Genomic DNA, 19,479 nt, shown 5'->3' on the forward strand with positions numbered 1-19,479 from the left:
TCTCAGAGTATTTTATTTCAGCCCATATCCGAGCCTGGAGAATGCAAGTAGGAACTCTATTTCTACTTTGCCAATCCCCAGACAGTGTATGGTGACTAGAAAAACAGGGATTCCTAGAAGGCTATGTTTGAATCGATTTTGGTATCTTTTTAGTTGCTGAGTACATGCCCTCTACCAATTTGAAATCACAGTAAAATTTAAAGATGTAGGAATAATACATTTTGCCTTGGCCTTTAGCTCTTTGTCTCCTATAGAGAATACACTACAGTCAATCCCATTTATATTGATGAGAAACATCAGTTCAAGAGGCATCTTATTTATCCATTCAACTAATATTTGTTAGGCGCTATTATGAGTTGAATTGTGTCCTCCCAAAGAAGATATATTGAAGTCCTAATACCTAGTACCTCAAAGTGTTTCCTTATTTGGAAATAGAGTTGTAGACGTAAGTAGTTACAATTATAGTGGAGTAAAGAGACTCCTAATCCAGTATGACTGGTTGTCCTTTTAAGAAGATGGCCATATGAAGATGCAGTGACACAAAGAGAATGCTATTTGAAAATGAGGGCATGGATTCCCTACAAGCCAAGGAATAATGTGGGACTACCAGAAGTTGGAAGAAGCAAGGAGGAGCCTCCTCTAAAGGCTTCAGAGGAAGCACAGCCTTGACAACACCTTGATTTTGTACTTCTAGTACAAGAAAATAAAGAACTATAAGAAGATAAATTTCTGTTGTTTTAATCCAGTCAACCTGTGGTCCTTCATGAGGGCAGCCTCAGGAAATGAATGTAGATGCTGCTATGTAGATATCTGGTGGTGAATACAGACTGGGTTCCTGCCTTTCTGGAGTTCCCATACTAGCAGGGAGAGGGACACTATTAACAAGTAAATAAATAAATAAATAAATAAATAAATAAATAAATAAATATGTACTTATAAATTTGATGATTAAGCTATGAAAGGCAGTATAAGGTTGGGTCTGGGTCACAGAACCTACTCAGGTGGAGTCTTAGGAGTTGGCTTGAGGTGGGAGGGCAGTATTCCAGGCAAAACCCCCTTGGATGGAAAAAAATCTCATCCAAAAAGGCAGTTCCTTGAAATTGTCAAAAGACCAGGGTGTTTGGAGAAAAAAAAAGTGAGGAAAAGGAGAGTGGTCAAGAACAAATTGAAGAGGTACATAGAGCTGGAGTCCTCATCTCTATAAGCCCTGGGAAGGAGTATGGATTCCATTTGAAATTCAGTGGGAAAGTATTGAAGCCTTTTTTTTTTTTTTTGACGCCTTTTAAATAAGGGACGCCATGGGCCTATTTATATTTCAAATAGATTAAATCACTACTGAGAGGAGAAAAGATTGGAAGGAGGTAGGAATCGAACTGGAGAGACCACTAAGACCATAATTACAGCAGTCCTAGTGAGGAAGGATGGGCTTGCCACCAACCCCCCACCCCCCCATGCTGGCTGTGGATATGGAGATGGGTGGGCAGCTCAAAACTCTTTTTCAAAGTAGAAACAACAGGACTTCCTGATGAAGTGGAGCTGCAAGAGTCGCATCAGCAACAGAATTACCATGTTGTGAAAGCTTAAGTTAACAAATTAGGATTTATCAAGGAATATTTGCCCTTTTTTTTTCTGTCTTGATGATGCAAAGGAGTACTAAAAAATAGAATTCACACTTTTTTTTTAAGAAGGAGAAATAGCACACCTAAACAAAAACAATTGATAACTAGTATTTTCTTGTTGTTTTTAAATCTTTGTGAAGCTTTTAGGCATTATGTTTGTTTCAGGTTTGGAAAACATAAAGGAAGACACTCCTGAGTAAACATTTAAATTGAGATAAGTCATTTTTCTAACCTGCCAGTACTGATAAGATAATTTATCCAACACTGAAGTGAAAATATGTCACACCCACATCAATGTCAGGAGTCCTGGGCCAACTTATGAGTAACAAAGGCATTTTTGTTCACATAGGTTTATGGCCTCTAAGTACAGCTCTGATTCTCTGATAGTCCATCCATTTCACATCCTAAATCACAGAGCTGTTGGACTGGCACACAGAGTTTTATTTCTGGGGGTTCTGTAGCATTACAACTTTGGAATGGAACACAAGGTTCTTCAAGGTCGGGCCTGACCTTTCCTTTTGCACTTCTGCCAAATGCACTTTGTTCACCAGCCACACCAAATTACCTGCAATATCCTAACTTGCTCCACTGTTCTGTGCCTTTATGATTCTGGTGTCCTCCTCTTAGAACATCTTTTAGAACTAAAAGACCCCTCATTTCTCCATGTGTGCATCCATTTAATAAATATTGGCTTATACTATTTTAATGACATGACAATACTGTGAAGTTATGTAGAGTATGCATGATCTCCACTGAAGTGAGGGAGGCATTCTTGATAATATTCATCTGGGTATGAGGCTGCTCTTTGAAGAGAAAATGCAACTCAGCAGACCTCAAAAAGGGGTGGGACTTCTGGGCTCCTTTTGAGCTTCCCTGACCAGGTATGGACTTTGAGCAATACTTAATGGTGCCCCTTGAATTGTGGTTATTTAGCATGGCCTCTGCCTTATCAAAGCTACAAGAGGTCAGCAAGGACGAGTCTACTTAATGAACTTCCAAGTAATGATTGATGAGCTATATCTGTAAGTCACATCATTCAGATTTGTTTCTGCTCTCAGTGTTTATTTTCTGTTTGTAACATTTTGGCCTTTGGGAAAGTTTTCTAGCCCAGCCTCATTTATGTTACACACCATAAGGAGAAAGTCCTGTCTCTGTCCTTGGGTCCTTCTAGTAGGATGACAATAGATAAATGACATTTAAAAGGGATAAATCTATGACAACTTCATTGGTGGAATATTATAAAATGTGGCTACTACATTTATTCCAAGAGTTATCTTTTATAAATACAGATCTCTAGGTATAGCAAAAACAGTATGCAACATTTTCCTGGTGGCCTCAAAGCTGACATTACATCTTCTAAGAATGTTGAAATTTTAATTATATGCCTGATGGTAAAAGGCATTTCTATTTCATTATACTATGGGAAAAGCTCATGCATAAATTAGTGCCTGATGTACACCCATACAAAGTGGTGAGGTTTTCAAAGTGAACTCATGAAGGGTCAGGGTAATCAGTCTCGTGGTTACCCAAATCTCTGTCTTTGGGTGCTGAGGTAATTTGACTTTCTTATTATGGTTGTATGTTCATCCACCAGTGAGGAAAACAACCAGATTGTAAGAGGCTCAACAGTCAAATGTGTCCACCTCCGGTGAATTCCCTTTTGGGGCCATTCAGGTTTCTCAAGTTCATGACTAACCAGGGAACCCTGGCATAGAGGAACCCCTGCCCAACCTTGCCCAGAGAAAGTCTCCAGTCTCCGTGGCCCCGTCTGCTCTTTTGAAGCTCAAGCAGAGTTAAGGTATCACCAGGTTCTGAGCTGTTTGACATGTCTCAGAGTCTTTTATCCTCAGCATCTGGCAAATAAATGCTTTTGAAGAGAACTAACCAGGGACTGGTGGGGCTCACATAAACCATGGAGGAGTGCAGGACCCAGATTCACATGAGGACTGAATGGGGGTGGAACTACCTGATCTGCCAAATCTTGGTATCTTGAAACCACTTTGGTCAACTCACACTGTACACAGGGGATTAACACAGTCCAAAGAGACTCCACAGATGCTTTTTAATGAAGGAACAGTAGTCCATGCATGGCAAGTGGTTGCTACATACTGCAAGTGTCTTTTGAAAGAGGAAAATACCTTAATACACTTGTATCAGTTCTTTATTGTGGGGAGTGAAGTTAAAAGAGTTAACAAAAAGCACAAGAAGGTGATCAACCAATTTCTGAAACCATGAGTTATAAGTTACTTATCTTAACCACTCCCAAATGAGAACCAAACGGTATTGCTGCCTTTAGACAGATTATCTCAGGTCTTGTTCTGACTTCATCATGCTGAAAGGAAAAGCAGATTTTCTTTTGTCTTAAGTTGTAAATTAGTTCTCCTGAAAAATATTAACTCCTCTTTCTCCTCTTCTTTCTAATTATATATCCGGCAAGGGCCCTTAAAAACTAATCATCTAAAAACAGCACTTAAAATCTGATTCAGAAACTGTTTACCTAAGAAAAGATACACAGCTGTGTTTTATATAGGAGAGAGCATGGTTTAGCGTGAACATTAGTTCCTGCACACTCGATTGTCTTCCCTGAACCACCATCTCCACAGTTACTTCTCTACTCTTTCTTTGCCCACTCACTCTGCTATATGTGGGTGCTGTCTCTATGTTCTCTCTAATAATACTGCACATTACATGGCACTGCCACCTGCCCTCTTTCACTGTCTTCTAGTAATTGTTTAGGTGAGTAGGTCAGAGAGAAGTTCTAAGAACAAGAGTTCCAGAGCCATACTGGAGGCCACTCTCTACCACTTAACGAGCCATGCACCCTCAAGGAAGTTATTTAACCTCTGCACCTCTATTTCCTCTTTGTAAAATAAAATAATACTATGGGCTTCATAGGACTGATGGGATGATTAAGTAAGATCTCTACACAGATCTCCTAGAATAGTGCCTGGCACAAAGAAAGAGCTCAATCATTATTCGCTCAGTGTTGTCCTCCATGGTTACTATTCTCTCTTTACAGCTAACTAGATAGAGCCCAGGAGAAGCTGCATGACTTGGCTGTAGTTATTCAGCTATTTGGAGGATACTTGACTGAGGCCAAGTGTTCTGACTATAACAGGGCTCCTATTATTATAGGATACTTACCTACTGCCTTTAGGAAATGCTCCTAAGAGCACTGTTGAGGGAAGAAGAGATTGTATGATCATTATCAATTTTGCATGTTATAAATGATTGCTTCTAAGGAGAGAGAGAAGAAATTCAATGAGGAAAACCCAAGTATTTCTTCTTCATTGAAGCTTTTCCTGGTCAGGACTCTACACAGTCACATCATTCATTCAACATAGTTACTGAGCACATATTGTGCACTAGAAATACAAACTGATAGGCACCAGCGTGCAGCAGAAGACAGAAACACATAAAAGGCCGTGCTCTCATGGAATGAGCATATATTTGAATTTGGGACACAATCCATCGGTATATGCTTTCCCTGCCAGAAATGTGAACATTTATGTGGATGAGTGATGCATGAGTCATACAGAAAAAGCAGTGTTATTTCTTCATAGCCACACCTCAATAAATACATTTATGTGCTTAAACATGTTTTTGGTTATTGCTGTTGGTACCTGATAGCAAGCAAACCTTAAAGCTGAGACTACTTTTTAAAAGAAACATTTTGAAGTTTACCCATAGCAGAGTATGCATCTTCCATGAAGCTCCCAGGGGAGGGTTTATAATTATTCCTATAGTACTGCTCAGCTCATGGCTTTTGGGGCACACTTTCTTTCAGGTATAACTGGTTTCAGAGGTAGCTTATAAACATGCAAAAAATTCCATCTCACTTTTTTTATAGTCATACCTTGTTTTTGTCCAATTGTAACCTGATTTTCCAGCCTGATTACCCAAGTTTGTTGGAAACAGCTTGGAATGCTTTTGAAAATTAAATAATACCTCCAAGGTAAAGGTTTGCCACTTGATGGGCTATTCTGACCAACATGTGAGCTCTACTTGGAACTTGGAAAAAAGGAGTTTAAGAAATATATTGTGGTAAGTTTTTTGTGCATCACCTTCCAAAGGGCCTATTTTAAAGACACCATTATTAACTTGTCTATGTCAACCTTGCTGTTAGAAAACCAGTTGTACTACCTTATATCATCTCTTATACAAATGTCTTCCTTTCCCTTTTACAAATTAGCCCTTTCAGGACAGGAACTTGATTTTCTCCACATTTTGTGATCTCTAAAGTACCTTGATTTGTAATAATGAACATCATAGTAACTATGGAAAAACAGATTTGAGTGTGGGTTGGTGGCCTCTACTACTTGATATCTTGCCTTAGAAATGAAAAGATGAAAGCAAGAAGAGAGTCAAGGGCAACCCATTTGGGACCTCTACAGTATTGAAAAGAATAGTGTTGGGAATTCCAAGTTCAATCAGCAGGTATTGATTAAATACCATCTATTTTTCAAATCATATTCACAACTAGTACTTCTTTTTATCCTTACAGAAGCAAAGTCATTCTTTCGTTAATATCTCTATCACTTGAAATTTTCAGAGGGAAAATCAACAAGATAAAATTGTAAGAAAATAATTAATAGAAAAAGTTAAGAGAGTTTTAAAAATAATTATTTAGTGGAAAGTAACTTGGAAGTAAATACTTAGTGGTGATTTGGAAGTATTAATAGTATTTGCTTCTGTTCACTGTTGACTGGAATTCTGAGGTAAATGAAGTTGATGGTGTGATCACCAGTTGCCATCTTAGATTTTCCAATTGAACAAGACCAAGACAAGTGTACAGTAGCCATCAAAAAAACAAAACTGTCAGAGGGGCACCTGGGTGGCTCAGTGGTTGAACATCTGCCTTTGGCTCAGGTCATGATCATGGGGTCCTGGGATCGAGTCCCACATCAGGCTCCTGCAGGGAGCCTGCTTCTCCCTCTGCCTACGTCTTTGCCTTTCTCTGTGTGTCTCACATGAATAAATAAATAAAATCTTAAAAAAAAAAACCCAACACTGTCAGAAAGGTAAAATTTTTTTTTGCAATAGGCTATCTCTTCTCTATAGTGACAAGTGATGTTTTTGAGGGTTGCCGGGGCTAAGATCAGGCCTCTTTTGGGTTGAATTATGCCTGGATGAAGTTGCATAACTATATGCAATAGAATGAACAGAAGTCCTCTACACTACATAGGCCACACTGAAGATCAGCTCTTTTAGATCCTTAACTGCCACAAAGATGTAAAAAACCACTGGTCAAGAGAAAAACAGAGCGACAATGAAGAGGCCACCCATAAAGAAGAGTCACAGGCACTGCTGCGTGGACAGCCTTGGAACTTCTTCAGGAATAACTGAGAGAATGGATCAATTAAGACATTCCCTTTGGGAACCCTCTTACACTGTTGGTGGGAATGTGAACTGGTGCAGCCACTCTGGAAAACTGTGTGGAGGTTCCTCAAACAGTTAAAAATATACCTGCCCTACGACCCAGCAATTGCACTGTTGGGGATTTACCCCAAAGATACAAATGCAATGAAACGCCGGGACACCTGCACCCCGATGTTTATAGCAGCAATGGCCACGATAGCCAAACTGTGGAAGGAGCCTCGGTGTCCAACGAAAGATGAATGGATAAAGAAGATGTGGTTTATGTATACAATGGAATATTACTCAGCCATTAGAAATGACAAATACCCACCATTTGCTTCAACGTGGATGGAACTGGAGGGTATTATGCTGAGTGAAGTAAGTCAGTCGGAGAAGGACAAACATTATATGTTCTCATTCATTTGGGGAATATAAATAATAGTGAAAGGGAATATAAGGGAAGGGAGAAGAAATGTGTGGGAAATATCAGAAAGGGAGACAGAACATAAAGACTGCTAACTCTGGGAAACGAACTAGGGGTGGTAGAAGGGGAGGAGGGCGGGGGGTGGGAGTGAATGGGTGACGGGCACTGGGTGTTATTCTGTATGTTAGTAAATTGAACACCAATAAAAAATAAATTAAAAAAAAAAAAGACATTCCCTTTGCTCTTGCTCATTAAAGCCAACAGAGCCTTCAAAGGACTGTTTGATTAAGGAAGTAGGAAATAGCACCTAGGACACTAGCCTGATCTTGCAAAACCACAGCTATAACAATTGTGCCTTTTGATAACTGTTTGTGGTCTGATCTGGTATTGCAAAGAGCCACAGACCACAGTGACCTGAGCCTGCCAATGGCCATCAAGTCAGGCTGTCCTATAGTTACAGAGCTCCTTACTCCTGCCCACGTTTTGTTTGTTGATTTGTAGGCTTAAAAGAAAGAACTTCAGGTGTGAAAAGGAATATTAACTACCTGGTAATTTATAGATAGAATATTCTATGTGGAAAGGAATATTAACTACCTGGTAATTTATAGATAGAAGCTAACCCCTGATTTAGCTTCACAGGTATACCTTGGAGACACTGCAGGTTCAGTTTCAGGCCACGGCACTAAAGTGAGTATCACAATAAAGTGAGTCAAATGAATTTTTTGGTTTCCCAGTGAATATAAAAGTTATATTTATACCATACAGTTGTCTATGAAGTGTGCAATTGCATCATGTCTAAGAAAACAATGTTTATAGTTTAATGAAAACAATACTTGATTGCTTAAAAATGCTAACCATCATCTGAGCTTTCAGCAGGTCATACTCACTGATCACAGACCACAAATAGCCATAACAAATATCTATCTATCTATCTATCTATCTATCTATCTATCTATCTATCATCTATCTATCTATCATCTATCATCTATCTACCAGCAAATCTTGTAAGCCCTAGTTTAAAGGGCCCCTTTATGGGAAGCCCCACTTGCCTTCTAAATTTAATTGGTTATCTTATTCTGTGCTTCTAAAGAAGCATGATTTTCTCAATTCTGGCATTTATACTTTAACATAATAATCACCTGTGTGAGACTAAATGTTATGTGACAAAAGAGACCTTGTTTTCTTGTTCACCTTGATGCCTACAACTATTCCTGATATATATGAATGAATGACACTGAATGAATGAAAAGTGCTCAAATCACATTATGTCAAGGTATATGTTAACTTCTGAACACCCAAAATAGATGCATGGGGTGCTAGGGTAATTCTTCTTCCTTAAATCTGGTCACTTGGAATACCTTATTCCCCTAAAGTTATTTGCTCCTGAGTTGCATGTGATAATTTATTTCACACTTAGAAATTATGAGCTAATTTTTAAAATAACAAAGTAGAGCACTTTGCAGCAAATATATTTTAATCTAAAATGGAGAAGGAGGACTGGCTTGGAATTAGACGGATAGTTAGCCTTAAGTATGAAAACGGTCCTTGTTGGAGCAAGAGTGACGATTTTGCAGTGAAAGTGTACCTCAGAGAAGCCGAGGCAGGAGGTAGAGGTCTGAGGAGAGGGAGCCCCTCTGCTGAAGAATTTTAAACTGCACTGGCTTTATTACACACCATGGATGACTCTTCACCTGCTTTTTTTTGCTGAGCTAGAATTGACCTATAACATCATATTAGTTTTAGGCTTACAAAATAATAATTCCATATTTGAATATATTACCAAATGGTGGCTCTCTCTTATGTTCATGTTATGGAAAGTACAAGAGAAGACCTCATCTCCGCCCTCAACATTCTTAGGAGAGACGTTCAGTCATGACACTTCTGCATTCTTTGGCAATAGACATAGACTATAAACATGCTGAGGATGAGAAAGCCACCGCATGGGGCTGAAAAGGGAGCTTTTCTCCACTTTGCAAGCCAAGGCCACGGATCCTGCCCTACATTCAAGACTGTGAGTGAGGGTAGGTGTTATGAATTCAGTTGTGCCTCCCGAAAAAAGTATGTTGAAATCCTAACCCCTGGTACCTTATAAAGTAACCTTAATTAGGTACACGGTCCTTAGAGAGGTAATCAGTTAAAAAGAGGTCATTAGGTTGGGTCCTAATCCAATACGATTGGTATCTTATAAAAGGGGGAAATTTAGGGGCACCTGGGGGGTTCAGTTGGTTAAGCATCTGCCTTTGGCTCAGGTCATGATCCCAGGGTCCTGAGATCCAGCCCTACATTGGGCTCTCTGCTCAGCAGGAAACCTCTTCTCCTTTTCTGCTCCTCCCCCTGCTCGTGCTCTGTCTTTCTCTGTCCAATGAATAAATAAAATATTTAAAAGGGAAGAGGGATTTGGACACAAAGACAGACATCCACAGAGGAAAGATTGTGTGAAGACACAGGGAGAGCACCATGTGAAGGCAGAGAATTGGAATGATGATCAACAAGCTAAGGGATGGCGAAGATGGCCAGCAACCACCAGAATCTAGGAGAGAGGCATGGAACGGATGCTCCCTCAGAGACCTCAGAAGGCGTCAACCCTGCCAATATCTTGATTCCAGGCTTCTAGCTTCCAGAACCATGAGATAATAAATCATGGTATTTTAAGCTACCTGTTTTGTGGTACTTTGTTACAGCGGCCTCAGAAGACTAATACAGGACGTATTTTTTGCTTGCTTGTATCTATCCTCAAAAATGAACAGTGTTTACTGAGGAGAACGGTGAATGCTTTAAGGGCTGCCGAGTCTCCAGAAAGTAAAGATGAGGGGATTGATGAAAGCAGGAAAATATCTGCAAAGTTAAGGAGGAGGAAATTCAAATGGGGGAAATAATGTAAACAAATGCATTAACTAGGACAACGCAGTTGCCAAAACACCTCATATGACCAAAACACAAATGCAACCATATGGGATGGATCTTTGAGGAAGCTGAATGAAAAGCATACATGTTGAGAATCAGGAAGTAGAAGGACAACTTACTGACGCGTCTGTACAGGACAAAAGGATGCCAGGTCTCTGGGACTAGAGGTAGAGCTGGCATTTGCAAAAGCAGCGCATGAAGGGATTGAGATAGCCATATGGAAGCCATTTTGTGGCTCAACATGCAATGTGCTGACCACCACAGTCAGAAATCAATATTTGGCTATATTTGGCTATATTCTAAAATATTTGGCTATATTCTAAAAGCTTCAACCTAGAGTTGAAGAGATACCCAGTAAACATTTTTATTTTCAGAAAAGAGTATCTTTGGTTAAATTAAAGACCACCATCACAGACCCAAGCTTTGATAAAACATTATGCTGTATTTCCATCTTCTAGCCTTCGAGAAGCAAACAGAAAACTAACCTCCACAAAGTGAACTTGTCTTAATATGAAAGCCTGAGTATAGAAGAGGGTTCAGAGTCCGTGTCTCTGAGGAGAGGACAACAAAGAAAAGGAGGGCAGTTTTCAGGCTTCCAGAACCCTATGTTCACCAAGAACCTGATGCTGAATCATTCAAGGACAAACATACCAGGCGCAGTGCTTAAAATGTTAGTAAACCGGCCATCTCATCATGATCGGCAGGGAGGCAGCCTGGGACCTTGCCGACAAACACACAGATGTTAGAAAGATCAAGACAGGCCGACGTGGCACATCTGGGAAGGTGCTTAGCTAAGAGGAGAGAAGACACAGAATGCTCCATGCAGTTATCGGCACAGCTTGTTCTGCTTGGCTTCAGCAGTATAGAGTGAGGTGAAGATCCAAGAGATTAAGACCTTCGTTCATTATATGGAAGACCATTTTAATAGCTGGAAGTTTGCCAAGACGGGACATCCTGCTTTGGGTGTCAGACAGTGAATGTCCCATGGTGACAGGTAATCAAATAGCAGGTAGGTAATAATCTGGAAATGTGCTCCAAAGGAGATTCATAGGAGAAGCAGTTGGATGGGACTTTCATATCCTGTCAACTCCAGGTTTCTATATACACAGGAATTCTGAAAACTAAAATAGAGGATGTATTTAATTTTAATGTCTTCAGCCAGTAATTTTTTTCCTAAAGTTTTCTTATTCTCCAATTTTATAAGTAATTGACGTACTTTGGAATTGTTTAGAATGGTTTAATTCACTTTTCTGGCATCAGCTTTTGTGTCAAATAGTCGTAAATATGGACCAAGAAAAATCAGAATGCTTTCAAAATATCATAATCCTAGCATAAGTGTAATGTTAGTAAGATGGATAAAATGATTTTATTCATTAAAACGTATGCTACATTAAGCTGTAGCTGATTCTAAGGTGTCTTTTTCTTTTAATCATCATGGAGATAAATGTGTCAATGATACCTGGTAAAACTGTACAGTGAAGAAAATGATGCAAATAGAAAATCATTTTAAACACATCATGCATGAAATTAAAGGTGCTTTTAAGCAAAAAATCACAAATTTACTGAGTAATATTTTGTGAAAAGTACTATGCTGAGCACTAACAAAGGCAACACACAGATATGCAGTTTTATTTATTTAAAATATTATAGGGGCATCTGGGTGGGTCAATCAGTTAAGCATCTGACTCTTGATTTTGGCTCAGGTTATGATCTCAGGGACGTGGAATCCAGCCCCATGTCAGAGTCTCACGTCGTGCTCAGCACAGAGTCAGCTTGTTTTTCTCCCTCTCTTCCTCTCTCCACTCCTGCTCTCTCTCAAATAAATTTAAAAATATTTTTAAAAAGTACTACAAAAATGTTTTACATTGAACTGCTTATCCTAACATATTTAAAACACTAATAATTCCATCTGCCTAGTCCCTTGACCAAAGTTTATGCTTAAATGAGAAATATGTGTCCTATGTATGGCTCTACCAGCCAGAGCTGTACAAAAAGGTACACTCAGAGAACTGAGGTACTTCCTCAGCCCTTCCACATTGTTCCTAATCCATGCCACCTCACCGAGGTAACAAATCCCCTTAGTTGTTCTTTTGAGAGTGCATACTGTCTTTCCTGGGTTTGTCTATAGGAAGTTTAATAAATAGTTACAGGCAGTAGGTACATACATTCTGAAGATATGAAGCTGGTGATACTCTAGCCACACGCTTGGATCTGGGATACATGATGTTCCCTAGACAGGTTGGGGATGCACCTCTAGCTGATAAACGTGGAAGCCATGCAAATGTACAAGAAATAATTTTATGTCTGCTCCAAAGTAATAGTAACTATACAGTGAAAATCCCTGTAGAAACCACCTTCACCAAGTGATCAAGGTTAACATCACCACAAAGAAGACATATTGATATCATAAATCCTTTGCTATGATGCCCTGAGAAAGACAATATAATTTGCTCAAAAGGAATAACCTCACTTTAATCATGAAGAAACATCAAATGAACCCAAATTGAGGGATATTCTAAGAAGAGATGACACTCCAAAGTGCCATGAAAGCAAAAACAGGCTGAGGGACTGTCATAGATTGGAGAAGATGAAGGAGACAGGACAGGTAAATGTAAAGTGGGATCCTGGAACAGAAAAAGAGCCTTAGTGGAAAAACGGTTGAAATCTGAGCAAGGTCTATAGTTTAGTGAATATATCACACCAATGTTAGTGTCCTGGTTTAGAACACCATACAATGCTTATGTAAGATGTTAAACGGGAGAAACCAGCTAAGGGATTTATGGATAGCCTACTGGTTCTGAAACTTTTCTGTAAGTCTCAAATTATTTCAAAATTAAAAGTTAAAAAAATAATGAAGGGAATTTAATTAGTCCACTGGAATCATCTGTGTGTACAAATAACTTCTCAGTGAAAGAGAATATCCAAATGCTGCTATGTTGATATTAAAGAAGAGACACTTCAACAAATACCATCACTGTGTTAATTATAGTAAATTAGTTCTAATAAGCATAGATATAGTAGTAATATTTGGCTATATTCTAAAAGCTCCAAAACTAAAGCTAGGTTCATTTATTCCTAAACATAAACTCCATATTCTTGTCTTTCTTTGAGGATTGTGGGCAGATCTTCCTGAGGGAGGCATATTGGAGGTAAGATGCCAAGTCTGAGCAGGAGTTAGAGTTAGCTGGGGCTAGAGTGGGTAGGAGCACTCTAGCAGAGGGAACTACAAGTATGAAGTCTCTGAGATGAAAAAATGGTTTGGCTTGCTCTAGGAACTGGAAAAAGGCCAGTAGATAAGGAAGTAAGTGGTGTGAGGTAAGGCTGAGAGATGGAGGAGTGGTCCACAAAAAACCTTGTAGGTGAGTTCAGAATTATTCTATAGCAATGAATACTTCTCGAGGGCTTGAGGAGAGGAGATACATGACTTTGGGAAGTCATCTTCTCTGCTCTCTCTTATTGGCTCCGGAAGCTTGTTTATAGAATGCTGACCGTAGTTCCTTATCTTCACTGAAGAATAAGCATGGAATGGGCCCACAGGGCAGAGTATGACATGTGACAGGGATAAACTTGCTGGCAAAACTTCTGTCTCTGGAGAGTTTAGAGTGAAAGTGAATGGATATGGGTGTCATGCCTGCCTTGAGGGAACACCACAGATGTTCTGAATTCTGTTAAAAGATTATCTGAATTTAAATATCAATATTTTCCTAGAATGTTGATGCTACGTTGACATTTTTTTCTTTCTCTTTGAATGTTTGGTTTATACAGCCTGATCTATTGACAGCCTGGCAGCGTCATCTAACCCTTCGAAAGCCCACATTGCTTAGCGGATATTGTGGCTAATCCATCAGGATAGAAATCACTCTCTATTCGGGGGTAAGTATGATATCCAGGTAGCTTCCAACCTGATTTTTCCAGCAGTCCTTAGGGTGCCTGAAGACCCAGAAGAGAAATAAATGCCTTAAGAAGAGCTAAGAAGGGGCATTTGGGTGCTCAGTGGTTGAGCATCGGCCTTTGGCTCAGGGTGTGACCCTGGAATCCCGGGATCAAGTTCTGCATCTGCTCCCCACAGGGAGCCTGCTTCTCCCTCTGCCTGTGTCTCTGTGCCTCTCGTGAATAAATTAATAAAATCTTAAAAAAAAAAAAAAAAAAAGGAAGAGCTAAGTAAGTACCTGGATCTTATGGATCAGAAAAGAATTTCTTCTGGGTTCCCCCCCCCCAAAAAAAATTTTGCTTTAACACCAAGAATATTACTACTTTCTAATGCCAGCCCCCCAACGCAATTTTGGAGCAAGCCTTATTTCTCTCTTTGATTAAATATAGAAACAAGCAAATTCGTATCTGCTAGTTGAAAGCTCAATATTTGTATAAGCCAGGAATAGTCTCTTCTTATACAGTATATGTAGAAACAACTATAAAACAATATAAAATCATAAAATAATATAACATAATATTATAAATATGTTTATAAATACTAAATAAAATAAAATAACTATAAGTCTTGATAAATTTAGGATTTAGAAGAGAAACATTTTGAGGGTATTTCTATTGCTCAAAAATCTCTCCAACATCAATATGCAAACCTCTTTTGTGACTGTATTGAACTTATTATTACTGTATTTTTATTGAAGTGTAGTTGACATGCAATGTTACATTAGTTTCAGGTATACAACATAGTGATCCCACCAACCTGTAATTAGGCCATGCTTACATGTATAGCTACTATCACTATACAAAGCTATGATAATACTAATGACTATATTCCCTGTGCTGTACCTTTTATTCCTGTGACTTATTCATTCCATAACTGGAAGCTGTATCTCCCACTCCCCTTCACCTGTTTTGCCCATTTTCCACCTCCCTTCCCTCTAGCAACCATCAGTTTGATCTCACTGTTTCTGCTTTTTGTTTATTCATTTGTTTTGTTTTTTAGATTCCACGCATAAGTGAAATCATATGTTATTTGTCTTTTTTCTGCCCGACTTATTTCACTTAGCATAATATTCTCTAGGTCTACCTATGTTGTTGCAAATGGCAAGATCCCATTCTTTTCTATGGCTGAGTAATATTCCTGTATGTGATGTGTGCATGCGTGTATGTGTATCACATCTTCTTTATTCATTCATCTATCATGGACATTGGAGTTGCTTCCATAATAACTGTATTGAACTTAAACTCTGTATGGAACTTTTTCTTGGACTATTAAGAATACTGGAAAAAAAAAAGAATACTGCACTTTGGAGGACAACTTTCTTTCTGCATTCACTGTTGATCAGCTCTGGGTTAAAAGGCATAAAAGCCTGAACCACCTACAAAGTACAGTATTTGGGAAGCTTTGCTGGTTTTAATTTTTTAAAAAAATCCCAGATATCTTGCTTTTTAAAAATCTTAAATCTTTTTCTCATATACTAGAAATGCAGAAGGAAAAAACAGAAATCAGGTTAACAAATCATCCTGGCTTACTGGATTCCATTCGGTAGAATTTAAACTTAAAAACACAGCAAAACAGATTTCAGTTACCTTATGTCATAAATCAGGTAAAAGTCTTGTTACTTCCGAAAAAGCCAAAGAGCACATATCTGTACAGGGTCGTAACTGCAAAGGGAAAACTATGACGTGCTCCAGAGAGCGCTGCTCTTTCCGGGCTGACCCTGCGGGTGGGGTCCGGTGTTCGGAGCGCGGCGGGCAGGCGGGCGCGGGCCTGGTCCCGGCTCAGGCGGCAGCCGGGGCGGGCGCGGGCGCGGGCGCGGGCGCTGCGCGCGGTCACTGCCGCCGGCCGCAGGCTCCACTCGGAGCCGCCACTGCCACACTCGCTCCCCCTCTGCGCCCCACTCCCCCGCAATGGAAAGTGTGAGACCCTCAGCCCTGCACACTTGACCAGGGAGCCGAGGCGCGCGGTCTCCCGGGGCTCCCAGCGCCACCCCCGCGCCTCCCGCTCCGCCGAGCGAACCCGAAACCCGCGCGCGGAGCGCCCCGGGGCGCGGGGGGCAGTCGGCGGCCCGGCCCGGGAGCGTCCCCGCCCGCACCTGGCGGCCCGGCCGCCACCCTCCTACCTGCGCGTCCCGACGGCGCCGCCGCGAGCAGCAGCAGCAGCAGCAGCAGCAGCCGCAGGGCCTGGCGCCCGGGCGCCCGGACCCCTCGGTGGGTCCCCGGCGCCGGGGGTGGGCGGGCGCACATGGGCGGCGGGCCCGGGTCACATCCCCGCCGCCCAGGCAGCGACCAGATTCCTGGTCCCCAGCCCCGCGGCTCGACCGGCGGTCAGACCTGCCCTGGGGAGACGGGAGCCGCTGAGCCCACGGGAAAGGGCGTCTGGGATTGGGGCAGAACCGGAGAGTCACTCCTCTAAACTTTGTAATGTCAGAGTTCGGTGCCGGAAGGAGATGGGTATTTATGTCTCAACGTCCTGCCAGGCACTCTGCCATGCACTGCATTGGAGTTCACGCAATCCTCCCCGGCGGCAGCCAGGGATCATCCCATTGTGCGTTACCCCCATCCTGAGAAGGGGGACTCAGGAAGTCAGGGTATCTGCTTGGATGAAGCCCCCCCCCCCCCCCCCCCCCCCCAGCTTGTGCGCAGGGGCCTGAGGATTTCCACCCAGGCTCGCTTCCAGGTCCCAGGCTCTTCAGAACGCGATGGCGGTGGTGGAAATGAAGAAATGTGCTCAAGTAGTTACAATGGTATAAAGAAAACCTGACAACCGGTCTCGGCTCTGGTCCTTGAGAGGGAGATGTAAAGGTTGGGCACAGCCTTAAAATAGAGAAATAAACCATTCACCTCGCACGTGTTCCCTCTTTCCCTCACAGATAACCTGAGTGTGCAAAAACAGATCCCTACACTTGCATCAACGACTTTCATCTTCAACAAAAGAACCTAGAGTAATTGAAAAGAAAGAAGTCTTTTTGCTGGGAAGGGAGGGAGGGGAAGGGTTGGATTTTTAGAGTCCCTGAACTATGCTACTTCCTTCTCCCCAGAAAGACTTGGAAACAGAATAAATCCAGCTCCCGTCCCCCTTTGGCTGGGACTCAGCCTTGGGACTCAGGACCTAGGCCTCTAGAAACAGGTGTTTGTCAGCCAGGTCTTTAGGTTCCACCAGTTGGGGGCACTGGAGGAATGCTGGTAGCCGGAGGAGAAGCGAGGGGACTGGGCTTCCTATTTGCTGCCCTCCTTAGCGATGTCCCACAGTGTCTCCTCACCCTGGTAGGAGCAGCTGGTTCCATTCTTCCAGAATCAGCTTCATTGTGCCCCCTCAGAGACACCAGCAATGGGCTGGCCATGCCCATTCTCAGAGGCGAGTTCCAGCTTCCTGGGTTCCTCTGCCAGGATGTAACCCCCACTTCTTCCCTTGTTCCTTCAGCCCTGGAGGCTGAGAGTTGCTTTCTGTAGTTAGTTACTTCCACGGCCCTTTTACATTGTTAGTTCTCCAACATCTGTTTCATCAATTCTACATAGGAAATTCTTTCTGTTAAAATAACTGGTATGATTTCTCTTTTCCCGGCTGGGGCCTTTCAGATTCAGTAAGGTTTAGGAAGGACTGAACATTTTAGGAAGCACTCTATCTTAGCAGCGCATCATCAGCATTGTGGTGAGTTGCTGTTGTTCTTACTGACCGTAAATTATACTAGTAAGTCTTCATCCTTATCATGTTAAGTCTAGTGAGTTAAATTTGACATATAGTTGCTGCAAAAGTATTTGGGGCCATTTTTGGTATCTAAACTTTAAGGCTTATGTGTGCTTCTGTTCAAATAGGAACCATTTGTGGACCTAAAGGGGCTAAAGCAGACAGGCACATAGCTCGCCCTCCCTCATACTCTACCCTTCTTAAGTGCATGTTCCCCTTTGCACTTGTCAGATGGCAGGTCAGAATTTCACTGGTCTCATACATGTTAACAGATTCATCACTCTGTCCTCAATAGATGCCTGTGGTTCTCATAGGATGAGTGTGACCTAAAAAATTGCTACATGTTCAGTTGATGTTTCCCATGCATTAAATTAAAGAGTGGAGTCATGACTTCTTTTGTTTTTACCTGTGCCCTGGAACTCACCTTAGGGAGTTTCCTTTGTACCTTCAAATTCTACTGTCTCACCCACCCTGTGAACTTCAACAAGAGGCAGTCTGGTTCCCTCCCAGTCAAAATAAATCCTAGTATATCCTTCAGGAGATTTTTGAAATGACTCAACACATTCAAACTGATATATTCTTCTGTCATAAAGATTGCAACTTTTCTTTCTTTTTTTTTCCCCCAAGATTGGTGCTTTATTTATTTATTTACTTTGCTAGTTTTAAATTTTAATTCCAGTATAGGTAATATACAGTGTTATATTATTTCAAGGTGTACAATACAGTGATTCAATAATTCTATGCACTACTCGGTGATCATCATAATAAGTGTACTCTTAATCTCCATTGTCTATGTCATCCATCCCCCCACCCACTTCCCCTCTGGTGACCACCAGTTTGTTCTCTATAGTAAAGAGCCTGTTTCTCAGTTTGTCTCTTTCTCCTTCCTTCCTTTGCTTATTTGTTTTGTTTCTTAAATTCTACATATGAGTGAAAGCATATGGTATTTGTCTTTCTCTAACTGAGTTATTTCGCTTAGCTTATATCCTCTAGGTCCATCCACGTTGTTGCAAATGGCAACATTTCATTCTATTTTATGGCCAAATAATATTCCACTGTGTTTATATACACCACATCTTTATCTATTCATTTATTGATGGACACTTGGGCTGCTTCTATAATTTGGCTGTTGTAAATAATGCTGCTATAAGCACAGAGGTGCATGTATCTCTTTTAATTAGTGTTTTTGTATTTTTTTTTTTTGGCAAATACCAAGTAGTATAATTATTGGATTGTAGGGTAAATTCTATTTTTAGCTTTCTGAGAAAACTCCATACTGTCTTCCACAGTGGCTGCGCCAGTTTACATTCCCATTCAACAGTGCAAGAGGGTTCCTTTTACTTCACATCCTCATCAACACTTGTTGTTTCTTGTGTTTTTTAACTTAGCCATTCCAACAGGTATGAGGTGATATCTCATTGTGGTTTTGATTTGCATTTCCCTGATAACAAATGATATTGAACATCTATCTCTTCATGTGTCTGTTAGCTATCTGTATGTCTTCTTTGGAGAAATGTCTAGATGACAATTTTTCTTGCCATGATTTACTACCTGCTGAG

The 19,479-nt window shown here is 41.0% G+C and overlaps 1 protein-coding gene across 3 annotated transcripts in view; it reads right to left on the reverse strand.

Moving 5' to 3' along the window:
• Positions 1-16,670, reverse strand: part of IL20RA (interleukin 20 receptor subunit alpha) — a 39,757-nt gene extending 23,087 nt beyond the window's left edge. The window contains exon 1 of one of the 3 annotated variants that reach the window (XM_077894326.1): positions 16,356-16,670. In XM_077894326.1, coding sequence (XP_077750452.1) covers positions 16,356-16,479 — 124 coding nt within the window. In that variant the 5' untranslated portion in view covers positions 16,480-16,670. Of the gene's footprint in view, positions 1-15,822; positions 15,965-16,355 lie in introns of those variants that run through there. The other 2 variants (XM_077894327.1, XM_077894328.1) reach the window with 2 other exon arrangements.
• Positions 16,671-19,479: the final 2,809 nt, after the last annotated feature.

Source organism: Canis aureus, chromosome 1 (assembly GCF_053574225.1).
Source record: "Canis aureus isolate CA01 chromosome 1, VMU_Caureus_v.1.0, whole genome shotgun sequence".
NCBI classification, from domain to species: Eukaryota; Metazoa; Chordata; class Mammalia; order Carnivora; family Canidae; genus Canis; species Canis aureus.